Source organism: Anser brachyrhynchus (assembly GCF_964034855.1).
Source record: "Anser brachyrhynchus genome assembly, chromosome: 4".
NCBI classification, from domain to species: domain Eukaryota; kingdom Metazoa; phylum Chordata; class Aves; order Anseriformes; family Anatidae; genus Anser; species Anser brachyrhynchus.
This window is the reverse complement of record NC_137698.1, coordinates 7,603,663-7,618,329: the sequence shown is the minus strand read 5'-3', so window position 1 is coordinate 7,618,329 and position 14,667 is coordinate 7,603,663. Positions and strand designations below refer to the sequence as shown.

The 14,667-nt window shown below is 45.6% G+C and overlaps 1 protein-coding gene across 1 annotated transcript; it reads left to right on the top strand.

The window, feature by feature from the left end:
• Positions 1-9,034: 9,034 nt before the first annotated feature.
• Positions 9,035-10,716, top strand: LOC308194713 (uncharacterized protein; the record flags this gene model as incomplete). Its single annotated transcript, XM_080590914.1, has 3 exons — positions 9,035-9,079; positions 9,688-9,949; positions 10,007-10,716. The coding sequence occupies 3 exons, from the start codon at positions 9,035-9,037 to the stop codon at positions 10,714-10,716; spliced, it is 1,017 nt and encodes a 338-aa protein (XP_080447040.1).
• Between the last annotated feature and the right edge of the window lie 3,951 nt (positions 10,717-14,667).

Sequence of the window (14,667 nt, the reverse complement as noted above, 5' to 3'; positions counted from 1 at the left end):
CAATTCGTAAATAACCTGCACACATTACTCCTCAGATGCCTTTAAAATAAAGATGCTTCAGGAAAATATAGAATTTACTCGTTTACAAGTCCAGTAAGTGGAAATGTCCATGCCTTTTTTTTTTAACTCTCTCCTGTTACATTGACAAAGCCAGAAACCATCCTGTGGAGGAGAACAGAGGGGCCACCAATATTCTTGTCAGGTTGTACAATTGCTTTTGAAGTCTTATTTTTCAGAGGCTTGTAGTTTTCTGCATGCTTCAGTGCCTATGTTACACTGAGAGCTGGGATGGGTGGAGTTCATTTTAATTTCCTGCTTCTCTCTACCGCACTAATTATACCATCAGCTTTTTTTCTTGCTGTCATAGTCCTTTAAGAAAATTGCACTGTGAGCGACTGATACCTGAGCCAATATTTGGAGAAAGAGAAGAAATCCTACCCCAGGCATACTTCTGTTTCCATCGCTACCTTACTATTTCATGTACCACACACCTTTCGGCTCATCTTTGGCATATCCTCAGCCTCTCACGTAACTGCTAAAGTGCCCTGAGATTTCCAGGTTTGCTGTGTTAGATTATACTGCCTTAAAGGCAGGGACTGCGTCTCTCCTTGCTCCAGCAAATGGTCATTAAAAAATGCTAGTATTGTGAGAGCAAAACAACCAAAGTAATCTTAGTTTTAAAATGTGCTGCTCCACTGTTTTGACCTCAAGGATACAAATATATCTACAAACACACAATGTGGACCCAGTAAATACAAAGAATGGATCTGAAAATGCAAAAAAGAAACTAAGGGAAAAAAAAAAAAGTAACATCTTCAAGAAACAGATGCATACTTTATCTTTCTTTCTTTATCTGCCTTTCAGGCAGAGAACATCTGCCTTTTGAGGTAGGCCTGCTCATCAGTGCAGTGTATCAGTCTGCAGTCACCAGGGAGGTTGACGTTTTTCACCCAGAAGTATAACTTTTTGGAAGAGACTGCCTGTGAGCAAAATAATTTTTATTTGGACAAGGAAAGGTAATTTGGTATAGAAATATCCCTCCTGAGCAAAATCAGAGTGACCTTAAATGTCAGATTTCTAAAAGTTTTGCAAATTGTACCTTACCAAGTTCACCAGACCAAGCTATGTCATGGCTTCTCGGGACTTTATTGTGCTCTATCCCACTCTGAGGGATGAACCATTGAATGTGTGACACTCACGCATGCACCTCTGAAATAAAAAGACTCGATGAAAATTGTTTTACATGTGTAATGGAAGGCAGAAAAAACTGCAATAGGGAGCTTTTTCTTTTTAGTTTCCACCGTGTGAAACATTCATCACTTTCTTAGAAATTAGCACAGCTCTTTCGGTATGTTTGAAAAAAAAAAATGAACTATTCATCATAAAAGTAAATTTGCTAAAAGCATAAACCGTTTAAAAATGTTAAGTTATAGGGGGTGGGCAGAGAGTTTACAAGAAGTCCATTGTTCTGCTCTAAGCATTGTCTGTCTGAGAAAACAGAGCTGGACAAAGAGGAGGTCCAGCCATCTAGTGGTAAACTATGTTCCTGTACAGCATGCTGAAGTCTGCCGGCCGTGGGGAAGCTCACAGACGTGTTCTGTAGAGGAAGAAAGAGACATTTTATCTAACTCTTCCCAAATTTTGATGCTGCAGGACTCTGATGGAGTAGGATGTCTCAGTACATAGATGGCTCAAGTACATAGGAGCCAGCAGCTAAGTTAAGAAAGGCTGGCAGAAGTAACCGGGTGTATTGGGTTTATGTGGCAAACACAAGGCCAGGTTTTGCTAGACTGAGACAAGGAAGGCCCCAGAAGTCTGCAGTCAGTGTTATCTTTTTCACCCCTAGAGTGATAGACATCAGAAAGAGCTTACAGTGATTATTCAGACAGGTTATGTTTTGTGTTTTTTTTTCAGAATATATCTGTGTCCCTGGGAGCTTGGACTTGTCACCTGTACAGCAGTACCAGAGAATGGGGGCAGTTTGCTGTAGATCCTTAGCAGAGAACAGCATTTCTAGAGGATCTTCCCAACAGAAGGGTGCAATGCTCGCAGGTCCCACTTCACCCAGGGGAAAGAGAGTTGTAAGCCAAATTGGTTGTCATGACTGAAACAAGAAGGATGCAATCAAACAGCTACACGGAGGAAGCCATATGCTTAGTTCAAGCTAGGATAAAACAGTTACCTACCAAATGTATTGAGAGTGAACGGTTTCATATTTTCAATATGGTTACAAACTCATAGAAGAAGCTTAATCTTGGCAAGGCCTGAAGAGACATCAGAACAGTAAAACATAAAGGGAAGTGAAACATCCAAGGGAAGAGTTGCCAGAGTTCCCATTTCAAAAATCTCCATGCTTAGAAGCCCACATCTACTTGAAAGCAGTGGGATGCAAGTTCTGTGGGGCCTCATATGAAATTTGCTTGGCATCCGGTGGGACAACCTGAGCATTCTGAACATTAAAAGGTCATTACTTTTGATGTCAATTGGACTCCAGTAAAAGCATAAAGCCAGGTGTCTGTTTACCCAGCTCTAGATGCAAGCGCTTTACTTACCACAGCTGAGATTAAAGATACTGCCTCTCCTACATAGTAACAAGCAATTGATTTCCATCTCTATTTGTCAACCCATCGAGTAACAGAGCATGACATTAAATTCCCTGTTGCTACATCTTCCCCCAAGCTATTTTGACTGCTGCTGAATTCTTTTGAAATATCAAATTTTGTCCAAAGCACATCCTGTTCCTGGCTTTCATACCCTTGAAACTGCATTGCAATTCGTACTCAGCCGCAAAACACGGCCAAAGTACAGTCACGGTTATGCCCAGCATAGCCAGGTAAATACGCAATAATTCTGTGAAACTATAATAGCTACTTTCCGCCATAATTGAGAACTTTCGTAGCTGAAAACAAGGTTTCATTCCAAGCAGTTACTGCAGCGTTAAGTAATTTCAGCGTACACGTTTGTTCTTTATCAGAAAACACAGTACTGGAGAGAGTGTGGAGGACAATGCTTCCCTTGAGGCAGAGGATATCCGAAGTCAGCTCAGTCAGTGTTACTTGCTGACAGCCACTCACATGGAAAAAGAAATACAGCTGTTTCCTACCAGGGTGATATCAGCTACTATATCTCAAACTCTCACTTCTATTTGCGTCATGTTTCTATTACCTTCAGCGGACAGCTGAAAAAGCAAGGGAGAACAACACATCTGGTTGCTACTTTGGAGTGCTATTTGCCATTGATTCTCCTACTAAAAACTGGAAAGTCGATAGGGATGCGGGTTCATCATGAAGATTTTGCCGGTTCTGTTCTAGGAGCGTTTGGCCACAGAGAGGCTGAATCTCCCAATGAGCAAACTATGCTCATATTTCATGCAGTCTTAACCAAACATGATCTTTCACCTGACTAACAGGAGAAATAAACCGTGCCCCTTGGTGGGACGGCTGCTTCGTGCCATCAGGCTTTGCCCCTCTCTTTCCACTGACGGATCACACCTGATATTTGCGTTGAATCCTACTCCACAGCCCTTTCAGAGCTGTCTGAAGCTGCAGATGTTACAAGGGAGAGAAGGAGCAGAAAAGCTGTGCTTTGTACATCTGTATTACCCACTGGGAGGCTGAGACAACAAGCAGGCTTTAGTGGACTTCCTTACAGTACCCCAGTAAATCAGAGGCCAGATCTGAAGAGCCCAGAGGCCTGAAGTTGCTGCCTGTTCCTGGCCTCAGCACTCAGTAAGAGAACAGGATGCTAGACGTGAGCATCCTGCTTCAAAACCTCTGTCTGCTATTTCATTTTTCCAGGTGAGAAGGGGCCTGTTTTGAGGATGGAACAGTACCCAAATCTGCATCCCTCTGTCATATATTTTGGATATTCATTGGATATGGGGCTGTCTGTACTCGGGGCACCACTGTCTTACTTTCTCTGCAGGTTGCTAGCTGCGCTCTCCAAACACTGCGGTTATTTTTGAAGCAGCTCCTTAAAACAGATGTCCTCATATGTATCTCTACCCCTCTACGTAAATAACAGTTTGCCTCATGCTCCTGCCATCCTTCTGATCTAAAAAAAAAAAAAAAAAAAAAAAAAAAAAGAAGAGTATCCCTTCCCCCCTTCCCACTGGTGATTTCTCTTGTAGCTTTTGTGGCACTCCCCCTGTTGCCTTCATGTCCTTCTTTAGCTAGCTAAAAAAGGCTTTTTCTTACTGTCCTTCTTTCCCTTCCCAGGTTCTTCCCTCTTTAGCCCCTTCCCAGCTCTCTCCCCCTTCTCCTTCTGTTGACTTCTGGAAGCAGTGCTAACACCTCGTAGAAGTCTCGTAGAAACTTCCTCTCAACTAATATTACCAAGGAAAGATCCACACATAACAGAGTTTGTCCTCCTCGCATCGTAGCAAGCAGTACCATTGCTTGCCAGCTGTGTCTGTCTGTTTTGGGCATTACTGACCCTTCCCTGGGAAGGAATCCTTCTTCTTACTCACTTTATCCTTCATTTTTTTTTGGTGATACGAGCATTAGTATATTCCCAAATAAGTCAATTCAATGTGTGCAAAATGGATGAGAGGCATGGATGCTGCCACGTTCCTGCAAACCTGACAGAACCAAGCCAGTAACACCAGCAAGACCCATCTGATCACATCACTGGAAAGAGCTGAACCAAACCACCACGTTCCCCCTTGTCTCTCATTAAAAAACAAGTCTGGGACATCACTGCCAGCTCTCAGAGGATGGGCTCTGCTCTTCCACAGAGCAGCAAGCCCCAACTTGGGCTTGTGGTTTCCAGAGAGAACTCAGAGAGCTGCCTTAGCCCCAGGATTATGTAACTTCTGAACATCTATTTTTAGGTGTTGAATCTAGGGGAATCAGCCAAACAATCAGCACAACCATCCCAATGATTAAAATATGTGCTGACTCAAAGAAAAACACATGAAATCAAATATCCTTGAGAACATTTAGCCTAAATGTTGTTATGCGGTGTCTTTTATGCGCTCAGGGACTGATTCTGCTAGCCTGGCCCATAGAGTAGCCAGGAAGTATCCTCGTGGGTTTGAAGAGGACTGGTCAATAAGGCACTTTCTGTGAGCAGAGGAAACAAGCACAAAGCAGCAGAGGTGGTGGCAGAGTAATTGCACAGGCCTAAGGACTTCGATTCCACACACGAAATCCCAGCTCTGAGCAGATCAATAGGAGTTGGTGATTTTGGCTGGGGGTGGAGAGATTTTACCACACAGCTTAATGGGCAACATTCCCACCAAAATACAAACCAAAACCCAACTGCAGAGCCAAGGGCCTGGAACAAGACAAGAATATTTTCCTCCGTAGCCAAGGCCCTACAAGCAGACACCCATTACACCGCTGGAAGCTCAAACAAGAGAGTGTAATCTGTAAAATGAGACATCTCAGAGACAGTCCTGGTGGTTGTAATAGCATTCCTGAACGGTTAGCACTGTCATAGACAAGGAAACTGGGATGCCAAGCAAGGTTTCAACAATTGCTAAAGCAGCTCAGTCATCTTTGTTTCTTAGCAAACATAGCCTAAGTGGCAGAAGCATGATCAGACTGTCCATTTCCATTCCTTGTCTTGCCTGATGTCTCTGGAAGCAATGTCCTGCAGTCTTGGATAGCAGCAGGAGATTAGCTGCTGGTGGCACAGGGAATATAAACAGACAGTAATACAGGGAGAGGGTTTAAATCAGACTAGCGAGGCTTGGACTGTTTCTTTTTCTCTGCTTTTATCTTCTGTTTTTGTTTTGTTTTTAAACCACGTACTCTCTCTTAGCAGCTGTGCTCCCCCTAATGCTAGAAGAGGAAAATAGCCTTCTTTTATTCAGCACTGTCTAAAACAAGATTCAAAGGTGCTTCACACACAGACAGCCTTTCCACACCCTGTGGAGGGTTTCAGCCTCACGTTACATCTCCCAGCATGGCTTGGCCAACAGAAGAAGCTGGGAATGCAAGCTTTGCCTGCTGGGCACAGCTCTGTGCTACCCTGTGAACTATTACAGAGCTGCTGTTTTAGCACAGAAAACGGGCCTCTGCTGTGATTTCAGGAGGTCATTCGCCCAGCCACTCAACAGTGGAAAAGGGAAAACTTTAACTGCTGCTCTGCCAAAAAAAAAAAAGAAAAGAAAAAAGAGGAAAGCAAACCCCAAACCAATGTGACACAAACCTGGAGACGCACACTACGGTTATACTACAAGGTTCCAGCTACTGGGCCTGTTAGAAAACAAACAACCCCCCTAGATGAACACGAAAAGAAAACAAAATTTCATTAGAGGAGACGAGGTAAGGCCAAACATCCCCAGCCCCACAGCAAAGCAGCCTCCAGAGAAGCTGCACCGGGGCAGGGGCAGGCTCCGGCCTCCTCTTGCTGGCACTGCGAGCCCTCGGGAGGTGACGTGAGCGTGGTCACGCAGAGCCAACAGGCCTCAACGAGAGGCAGGGGATCAGGTCACGAAACACAAGCACGTTTCCTCTCCATCACCCTGTGAGGTAAGGATGGGAGCGGGAGCGGGTTGAGGGTGGCGGGTGGTGGCACAGGACTCCTGCTGCTGCTGGCCCTCTCCCCATCCCCACCAGGAGCACACCTCTCCCTTCCTCCATCCCACAGCAGCCCAGCTTTCTCCTCTCACCATCCTGGCAGCCGGGAGGCTAGGAAAGGAAAAATCATGGGAGGACAAGACACCATGCCCCTGGCAATGGAAAGAGCTTACCGCAGGTCATCTCTCTCCTCACCCTGGCACACAAGTCACGCTACCTCCTCCAGACACCTTCTGAGCCCTGCTGCACCAGGTGAGGGAAGAAAAAATAGGGTGGTTTTAGTTAATTTTAAGCCAGTGAAAGCTGATTACTGGTTAGCAAGCCTAATCCATGCCTGCTGTCTAAATACAAAGGGAAAAGTGTGTAGGTTTTCCTTTATATAACAGAGAAAAACAGAATAGGAGGAAAATCTCTTCGGGAATCATGAATCAGAGGAGTTGATGAGAGCTGTCCAGTTCGATCCTTTTTCTTCCAAACTACCATTGCAGCCAGGAGCTGAAAATTCAGCTGCACTAAAGCTCTCAGCAAAGTGTGGTCAGCTGTGTGCGATCAACATTCCCGTCCCACAGGCTAGCCCACTTGCACATTGGAAAAAAAAAAAAAAAAAAAGATATCCCTGCATGTCAGAAGCAGTAAATTTCAAAACCAGCAGAAACTTAGATGCTCGCAACATCAGGGAACAAAGGTCCAGCGATACATGTCATGCTGACTGGATCAAGCCATTGGCAACAGGCATACTTTGACACCAAATCCTCTTTCTCACATTTAGGTGTATTAACTGTTTGAGTGAGGGCTTCCTCCCACATACCTGTTTTCTATCTCCATTAATGCATGGCTTTCTGCCACACAGGGAGCAAAATATGCTCACCTTCTTTGTCAGGTCACAGAACAACTCCAGCTGTTCTTGAAGCCGAGCAGTCTCCCTGCTGCTGCTGCCACTTGAGTCTCACATGGGTTGATTCAAAGGCAGCAGACTTCAAAGTCGTGTCAAGCAAAACTGATCCATCCCTCCTGTGAAAAGTACATAGGAAAAGGCAAAGGCGGGCACGGACAGTCTGCAGATCTTCTAAAATCATTTGGCATGAGAGTGGAGCTAGACTGAAATGAAAGCAGTGCAAGGAGGCTGGCCAGGCTGCCTGCATCCCCTGCAGACAGGGGACCGAGGAAGGTTGCAGCCTCATCTGTGACTACAACCTGTCTTGGCACTCTGACAACAAAGCCAGAGAAAAAAGAATAACATTTGCACTCCAATTCCCTTTCTTTTTCTGCAGATGGCAAATCCTCAAATTTTCAGACTGCTTTTATGCCCCCACCCCATGCGTCATCATGACAAATATTTGCAGGACATGCAGTAGTTCTCTGTTTGACCTCCTTCTGAGCTGTCTCCTCCTTAGACGCAGCTTCTCCCTTCAGCTTTTTGCTTTGTAGTCTTTGCTTTTCTATTTGCTTTGTTTTCTGGGAGGATGTAGGTGTTTCTCTCCCTACCTCCCTGCAGTGGTGAAGCCCACCAGGTTAAGCCTAAAGCCACATCTTCTCTACTGCACTCGTACTGAGGCTATGCATCTCTGCTCTTCTTAAGGTTTTCATTATAGACGTGTACCATACAGACTTGGCCCATATGTACAAGGTTGAATGACAGTCTTAAAATACTCAAATCCCTTTGAATTTGAGCTACAATGAAAATTTTAACTAGTGGGAGTGCTAGCAAAATGGCACCCACATGGCCTTGTAGGTCTATATAGTCCCTAAGTGAAAAAGCTTGTGTTAATCCTGGGAGTCTTAAAACCAGTTTCGGAAACAGATTGAGTAGAGTTAATGGAACCAGCAGCTCCATGGGTCAACTGCACTCAGTCCTGATGCCTCGTACTGGGGGTGGACTCCTACAGGCAAGACTTCTATGAGTAACTCTTTGATAAGTATCACCCAGACTGTCTGGAAGGAGCTTGATATCATTTAGTTTGTTGCAAAGAGACAAGGAGCGTTTCTTGCAGGCTTGCAAACCAAAGCAGTCGTTCTAATGGGAAAGAAATCATGAGCATGTGCCTGAACATCTGAAGCTTCATGATACGCAGAGACAGAGAAACTACTGTAAATGGACACCATCATCAGTAATAGGATCTTGAAAATGTTCATAAGTTTGTAAGTGCTTTTCTTTAGGAGTATTTGAAGAAATATGCCAGAGGGGTATGAGTCTGCCACTGGGAGCCCTGCTCCCCCACAGCTATCAGCATCTACTCACCTTCAGTGCAGCTGCCTTGTCGTTATCAGCAAATCCCACAAAACTCTTTGCAGAGCAGCAGGCTGGTCAGGTTATCTGGCTGCCTTAAAGCTGTCTCTTTCTGACAAATACCACAAATTCTGGTCTAGCAAGGGGAGACTTGCAACAGTAAAACAAGTAATAGCACCTAGCAGTAGATAAAGCCGGAGTCAGATCCAATGAATACATCCAAAGGGAAGCCTGGCAGTGTCAGGCAGCCAGGTAATTCTGAAACCAGGATTTACACAAAATGATAATGACTGACAGAAGCTGCAGATCAGATCCCTCATCCAAGGTATGTCCCCAGGCTGGCAGGATCACAAGCACTGTACAAGCAGGAGGCCTGGGCCTTGCCTCTGGTTGTGAGAAAAGGTGTAGCCTGAGCCTACATTGTCTAAGGCAAGGTAAAATGCTGGGTAGGTGAGAGCAAGCCAGACGTAGTTTTAGCAAGAGCTAACAGGATGAAACAACCGATTGGCATCAGGAAGTGCATAGTTCAGTGTGACTCACACTAAAATGCAAACCGCTCTGTCCATGATAGGATGTGAACTATCACGCACTAATAACACATCTTTTTTTCCCAACCAAGCATGTATCCATAAAGTCAGAGAGCAGGAAGCACATCCTTCCCCTCTTAGGTAAACCCATCTAAAGATGTGGAACATACATCACGATGTCATTTCTTCCATGAGGCCACTTCCTAAGACACTTTATCTAAAGCAGACACTAAGCGCAGCCTATGCATTACACCTAGGTCCCTAACACAAATACAGTTGCTTCAATTAAATCTGAGGACTGAAATAAACCGCAAACTCTTTGTGCGTCTATACATCTTAGATTCCTTGCCCTGTGCTTTTTTTCACAGGAAAATAGGTTGTAGCTGGGATTTTCTGTTAATTTGAGCTTCTCTTCGCACACTTAATTCAGCCACTCGCTGAGGCAATCGGCTCCAGGGCAGCGGAGCGAGGGATCGAGGCGGGCAGGGCTTTTTCTCCGGCATCGAGGCCACTCGAGGCAGCCGAGGGAGCCCCCAGGGCCCGGCAGCCCTCGTTGAGGGAGGCTGACGGGGTACGGGCGGAGCCAGCAGCGCCCCCTCCATGTTGTACAAAGGCAGCTCCTGGGGAGCGCGGCCACCAGGCCGGGCAGGCAGGGCATGGCGCCTCAGGCAGGGCATGGAGCCTCAGGCAGGGCATGGCGCCTCAGGCAGGGCATGGCGCCTCAGGCAGGGCATGGTGCACTCGGACAGGGCAGAGCGTCCCTCCCCACTCAGGAGAACAGCTCGTCTACCGGCTGTCTGCCTGTAGCTACACCGCCGTGGTCTGCACTAGGCAGAAAGCTCTTTCTAGAAAGTCTGTGGTGACCCAGACTGAGTGCCTGCTCAAAAATGCGGCAGTTCAGGTCTCCGGGCGCAGGGAGTGCCTGAGCCTGTTGCTGCCATCTGAGGGTGGCAGAGACACCGTGTGTGTGAGGTGCGAGCAGGTGGATGGCCTGCTCAGCCTGGTGGCAGAGCTCGAGGAGGAGGTGGAGAGGCTAAGGGCTATCTGGGAGTGTGAGCAGGAGATAGACTGGTGGAGCAACTCCCTGCCAGGCCTGAAAGAAAGGCACCGGGGCGAGACACCCCAAATACCAGCCCTGAGGCTTAGGCAGCTAGCAGAGGCTCCACAAAAAATACATCACCCCCTACTGCCTTGCGAGCAGGTAATAGGAGGGAACCAGCAGGCAGACGGTGTTCCTGGTACAGTGAGCCCACTCTTCTCTCCTCCCCCTAACAACAACGGTGATGAATTGGGGGACAGGGGGCAATGGCAAAAGGTCCCTGCTCAGCGTTACAGGCACAGCAGGTGCACCTGCCCAGTGATTCCCCTACCTCCCCAGCTGCCCCTGCAGAACAGGTACACTGCTCCGCGAGGCACGCAAGAGATAAAGAGGTGACCCGACACAGCCAGCATGGCTTCACCAAAGGCAGATCTTGCCTAACCAATCTGGTGGCCTTCTATGATGGAGTGACGGCATCGGTGGACAAAGGAAGGACGATGGATATCTTCTACCTGGACTTGAGCAAAGCCTTTGATATGGTCCCTCACCACGTTCTTCTCTCTAAATTGGAGAGGTATGGATTTGAAGGATGGACTGTTAGGTGGATAAAGAATTGGTTGGCTGGTCACAGCCAAAGGGTTGTGATCAACAGTTCTATGTCTGAGTGGAGGCTGGTCACAAGTGGTGTCCCTCAGGGGTCAGTCTTGGGACCGGTGCTCTTCAACATCTTTATCAGTGATATCGACGATGGAATCGAGTGCACCCTCAGCAAGTTTGCAGATGACACCAAGCTGAGCTGTGCAGTCAATACAATAGAGGGAAGGGATGCCACCCAGAGGGACTTGGACAGGCTGGAGAAGTGGGCCCATGAGAAACTAATGAGGTTCAACAAGGCCAAGTGCAAGGTGTTGCACTTGAGCTGGGGCAATCCCAGGTATTTAAATAGACTGGGCAAAGAAGAACTTGAGAGCAGCCCTGCGGAGAAAGTCTTGGGGGTCCCGATGGACAAGAAGAATGTGTTGATTGTGATAGGACAAGGAGGAATGGTTTTAAACTAAGACGGGAGATTTAGGTTAGAAATTAGGAGAGAGTTTTTCATTCAGAGGGTGGTGAGGCACTGGAACATGTTGCCCAGAGAGGTTGTGGATGCCCCATCCCTGGAGGCAACCCTGCCCAGAGCAGGGGTGTTGAAACTAGATGATCTTTAAGGTCCTTTTCAAACCAGGTCATTCTATGATTCTATGATTATTGAAAGATTTGTATCCCCTTACCCCGTGAATGTAAAATAAATTATATTTAAAAGCTATTACGTTGAATGTCTGATATTTTTGTAAGTACAAGAAAAGTTTTCGTTAATAAGTTACAGTAAGGAGATGTGTGAAAGTTGGTTTTATAGAGACAAGAAGACAGACATTCATTAAGTTTCTCTTACCGGTAGAACTTGTGCACAAATAAAGCACAGTTGTTTTAGACGTATTTCTATCTTTGACAAAACCTTTGCTAGTATTTCTATCTTCAACTAAATGCAACTGGGAAAGATTTAAATTTTATTTCAGTAGACAACGTGATACATCTAGATCTGATAAGACATTTCTTTGGCAGAGAAAAATTAACAAATAATCCTACATGGGGGAATTGTAGCAATTACAGCAGGGTCAGGCTTTTCCTCCTTTGCAGACACCAGCCTTTTCAAATATGAAAACTATGCTCCTGAAATTCATGCTCGGTAACAGAAAAAAATCTGAGGACTGCTTTTTTTTTTTTTTTAATTTTTTGTGTCCGTATTCATATTTATCATTATCAACAGTTCCTTCCTTTTTGCAAGCTCCACCATGAATTTATTTATTCTAGAATAAAACGAAACAAAACAAACAAAACCCTTCCTCTCACGTAGATCCATCTTTTCCTCTTGTGAATCCAGTCTTTTGCTAGATTTCCAGCTTTGCCATTCCGTCATCCAGGATAGATGAAATCTCAATTTGTCATGTAAAGAGTAAGCAGAAAAGAAAAATCGTGACATCCTCAACCATCACTCTCACTTCAGCCTTCCTTCATATGGAAGAAAGTAGTCAAAAATGGGATTCAGCTGAAGGCATTTATTTATTTGAAGGTCAGCATTAAAATAAAGGCTACTGTAGGTACCTTAGACACCTGTGAAAGGCGTCTAATTATTATTATTATTATTATTTATTTATTTATTGTTACGTTTAATGGAGGAGGGAGCCTGAGCTCTGGAAGAAGGCAGAACGAGGGAATAGGCCTGTGCTCCCCTGGGGGACCAGCCGCACAGGAATGCTCCTCAGGCTTCCAGTCCAGGTGAACACGGCCTGCACGTGAGGTCCTGCTGCTGGGTGGGTGCAGCTCAGGGCTGTGGATCCCATGGAGGGAGGGGACCATCCTCAGCTCCCTCACAGTGCCGGGGGAAGATGAGCTGAGACATGAGTCATCTCTTTCCTCATACCTCTTTTTTGACAACAGAGTTGAGCCAGCCAGCGCTGACTTTCCCTGGCAAAATGCCTGGCGTGAAGAAATAAGGCTGGCTTTGTTTACGGCTGTTTCATTTGTTAGGTCACAAGGTTCCTGAAGTAATCGGGAACCGGCGGCGGCTGCGTGAAAATAGCTAACACAACAGGGCACAGGCACAGGAGGGATGGTTCCTTTGCAAATATACGGTGTATTTCATTTGCCATTTGAATGTATTTTTAATCAAAAGGGGACTTACAGAGGCAGAAGAGTGAAGAGCCCGATATGGACAGCTCTGCCAAGTAAAATCCAGATTTCATGATCCAACCGTTACTAAGGTCAAAAAAAAAAAAAACAAAAAAAAAAAAACAAGGCTTGCATGTGGAACAAACACGGTCCTTTTTGTGAGGTGAGGTGGTCACGGGGAGGAGGCAGCTGGTGCTGTTTTGCAGAAGAGCTGCTGGTTATCAGTCTGCTTCTGTCATTCCATTCAAGGCATCGTCTCATTTCAAGGCATCGTCTGCTTAACTGCAAGACTTTTATTTACATTCCATGATGGATGGTTTGCGGCGTCTTAGATGGAGGAAATTAAGTTAACCAGATTCCCAGTACTCACCAACTGAACAACCCAAATGAAGAAGAGATACAAACTGAGATGTAAACAGGACTGGTGGAGGGCACAGATTGATCTTTGCTTTAGATTTTTATCTCTGCTTTCTTTTGTACAGTGGTATTTCCAGCATGTCTGCCACCAGACTAAATTGGAAGGGCAGGCTCAACCCGAAGATGGGTCTGTTTGTAGGAGGCTACTGCAGAGGATGGTACAGATGGCACTGCCTCCTCACAATTCATCGTTATGCTGGAAACTCAATCGCCATGAGAATATCTAAGGCCAACACCATAAATCTGTTCAGAAGGGGACTGGCCAAGTCAGTGGAGGCAGATCAACCAGCAGCTGTTAAATACGATGGTCCAGATTTGAGGTGGTTTTATGGGCAGAAGCTGAGAAGGAGTGCCAGAGGAAGGATCACACTGCAGATCTTTACTTTCTTAAGCTGTTTTGTCATTAACCGCTGTTGGAAATGGGAAATGGGTTAGGTCAACATTTTAACCAAGCCAGCAGATAGGAGGACATCGTTGCTGTCAGCCCCAAGCTTAAAATAAGCATGGCCAAGAACACAGTATGAGCCAAGGGGAGGCAAACAGCAGCACTCCCAGCTCCCAAGTGAGCCAGAAAAGCAATTTTCTGCATGGAATGCTCTAAGTAATAAAGTATCATTTTTGTAGCTCTACTAGCAGTAATGAAAACCCTGTGTTTGAAGGTTGTGTCTTTTTTTCTTTTTTCTTTTTTTTTTTTTTTTTCTGAAGTCTCCAAAGAACAAACAGGCCCTGGATTTCACCACATGGAGAAAACTAAAGCTTATTCTCTTTTTAGTGACATTTTAGTCTGTGGAACATGAATTTAATGAGAAAACTCCTGTCAGCTGGCTCCCGTGTTACATTTAAACATAATTCATTTTTCCTACTAATACTGCAATTAATAGATAATGATTAACCATGCAAACAGAAATATCACGGCTTTGTCCTTCGGGACTGAAGGGAGAGCAACAGCCACATCAAACCGAGGGCTGTACTGGCACAGACACTGCGGAGTCTGCCGTGGCTGAGGAGTTACCTTTCTAATCACGACGGCTACAGAGAGCTGCTGTATCTATGGCAGTTCCTGCTGCTTTCGACGGTGGCAAGGCACAAGAACATTTTCCGCAACAGTTATTTTCCTCTTGCACATCTCATGCCGCTAGATAAAAAGGAACAAGCTGTCTAAAGGGCTCGGTGCAAATGCCACCTCGTGCCCCCGCAGCTGAAGCCTATTGATTTTTCCAA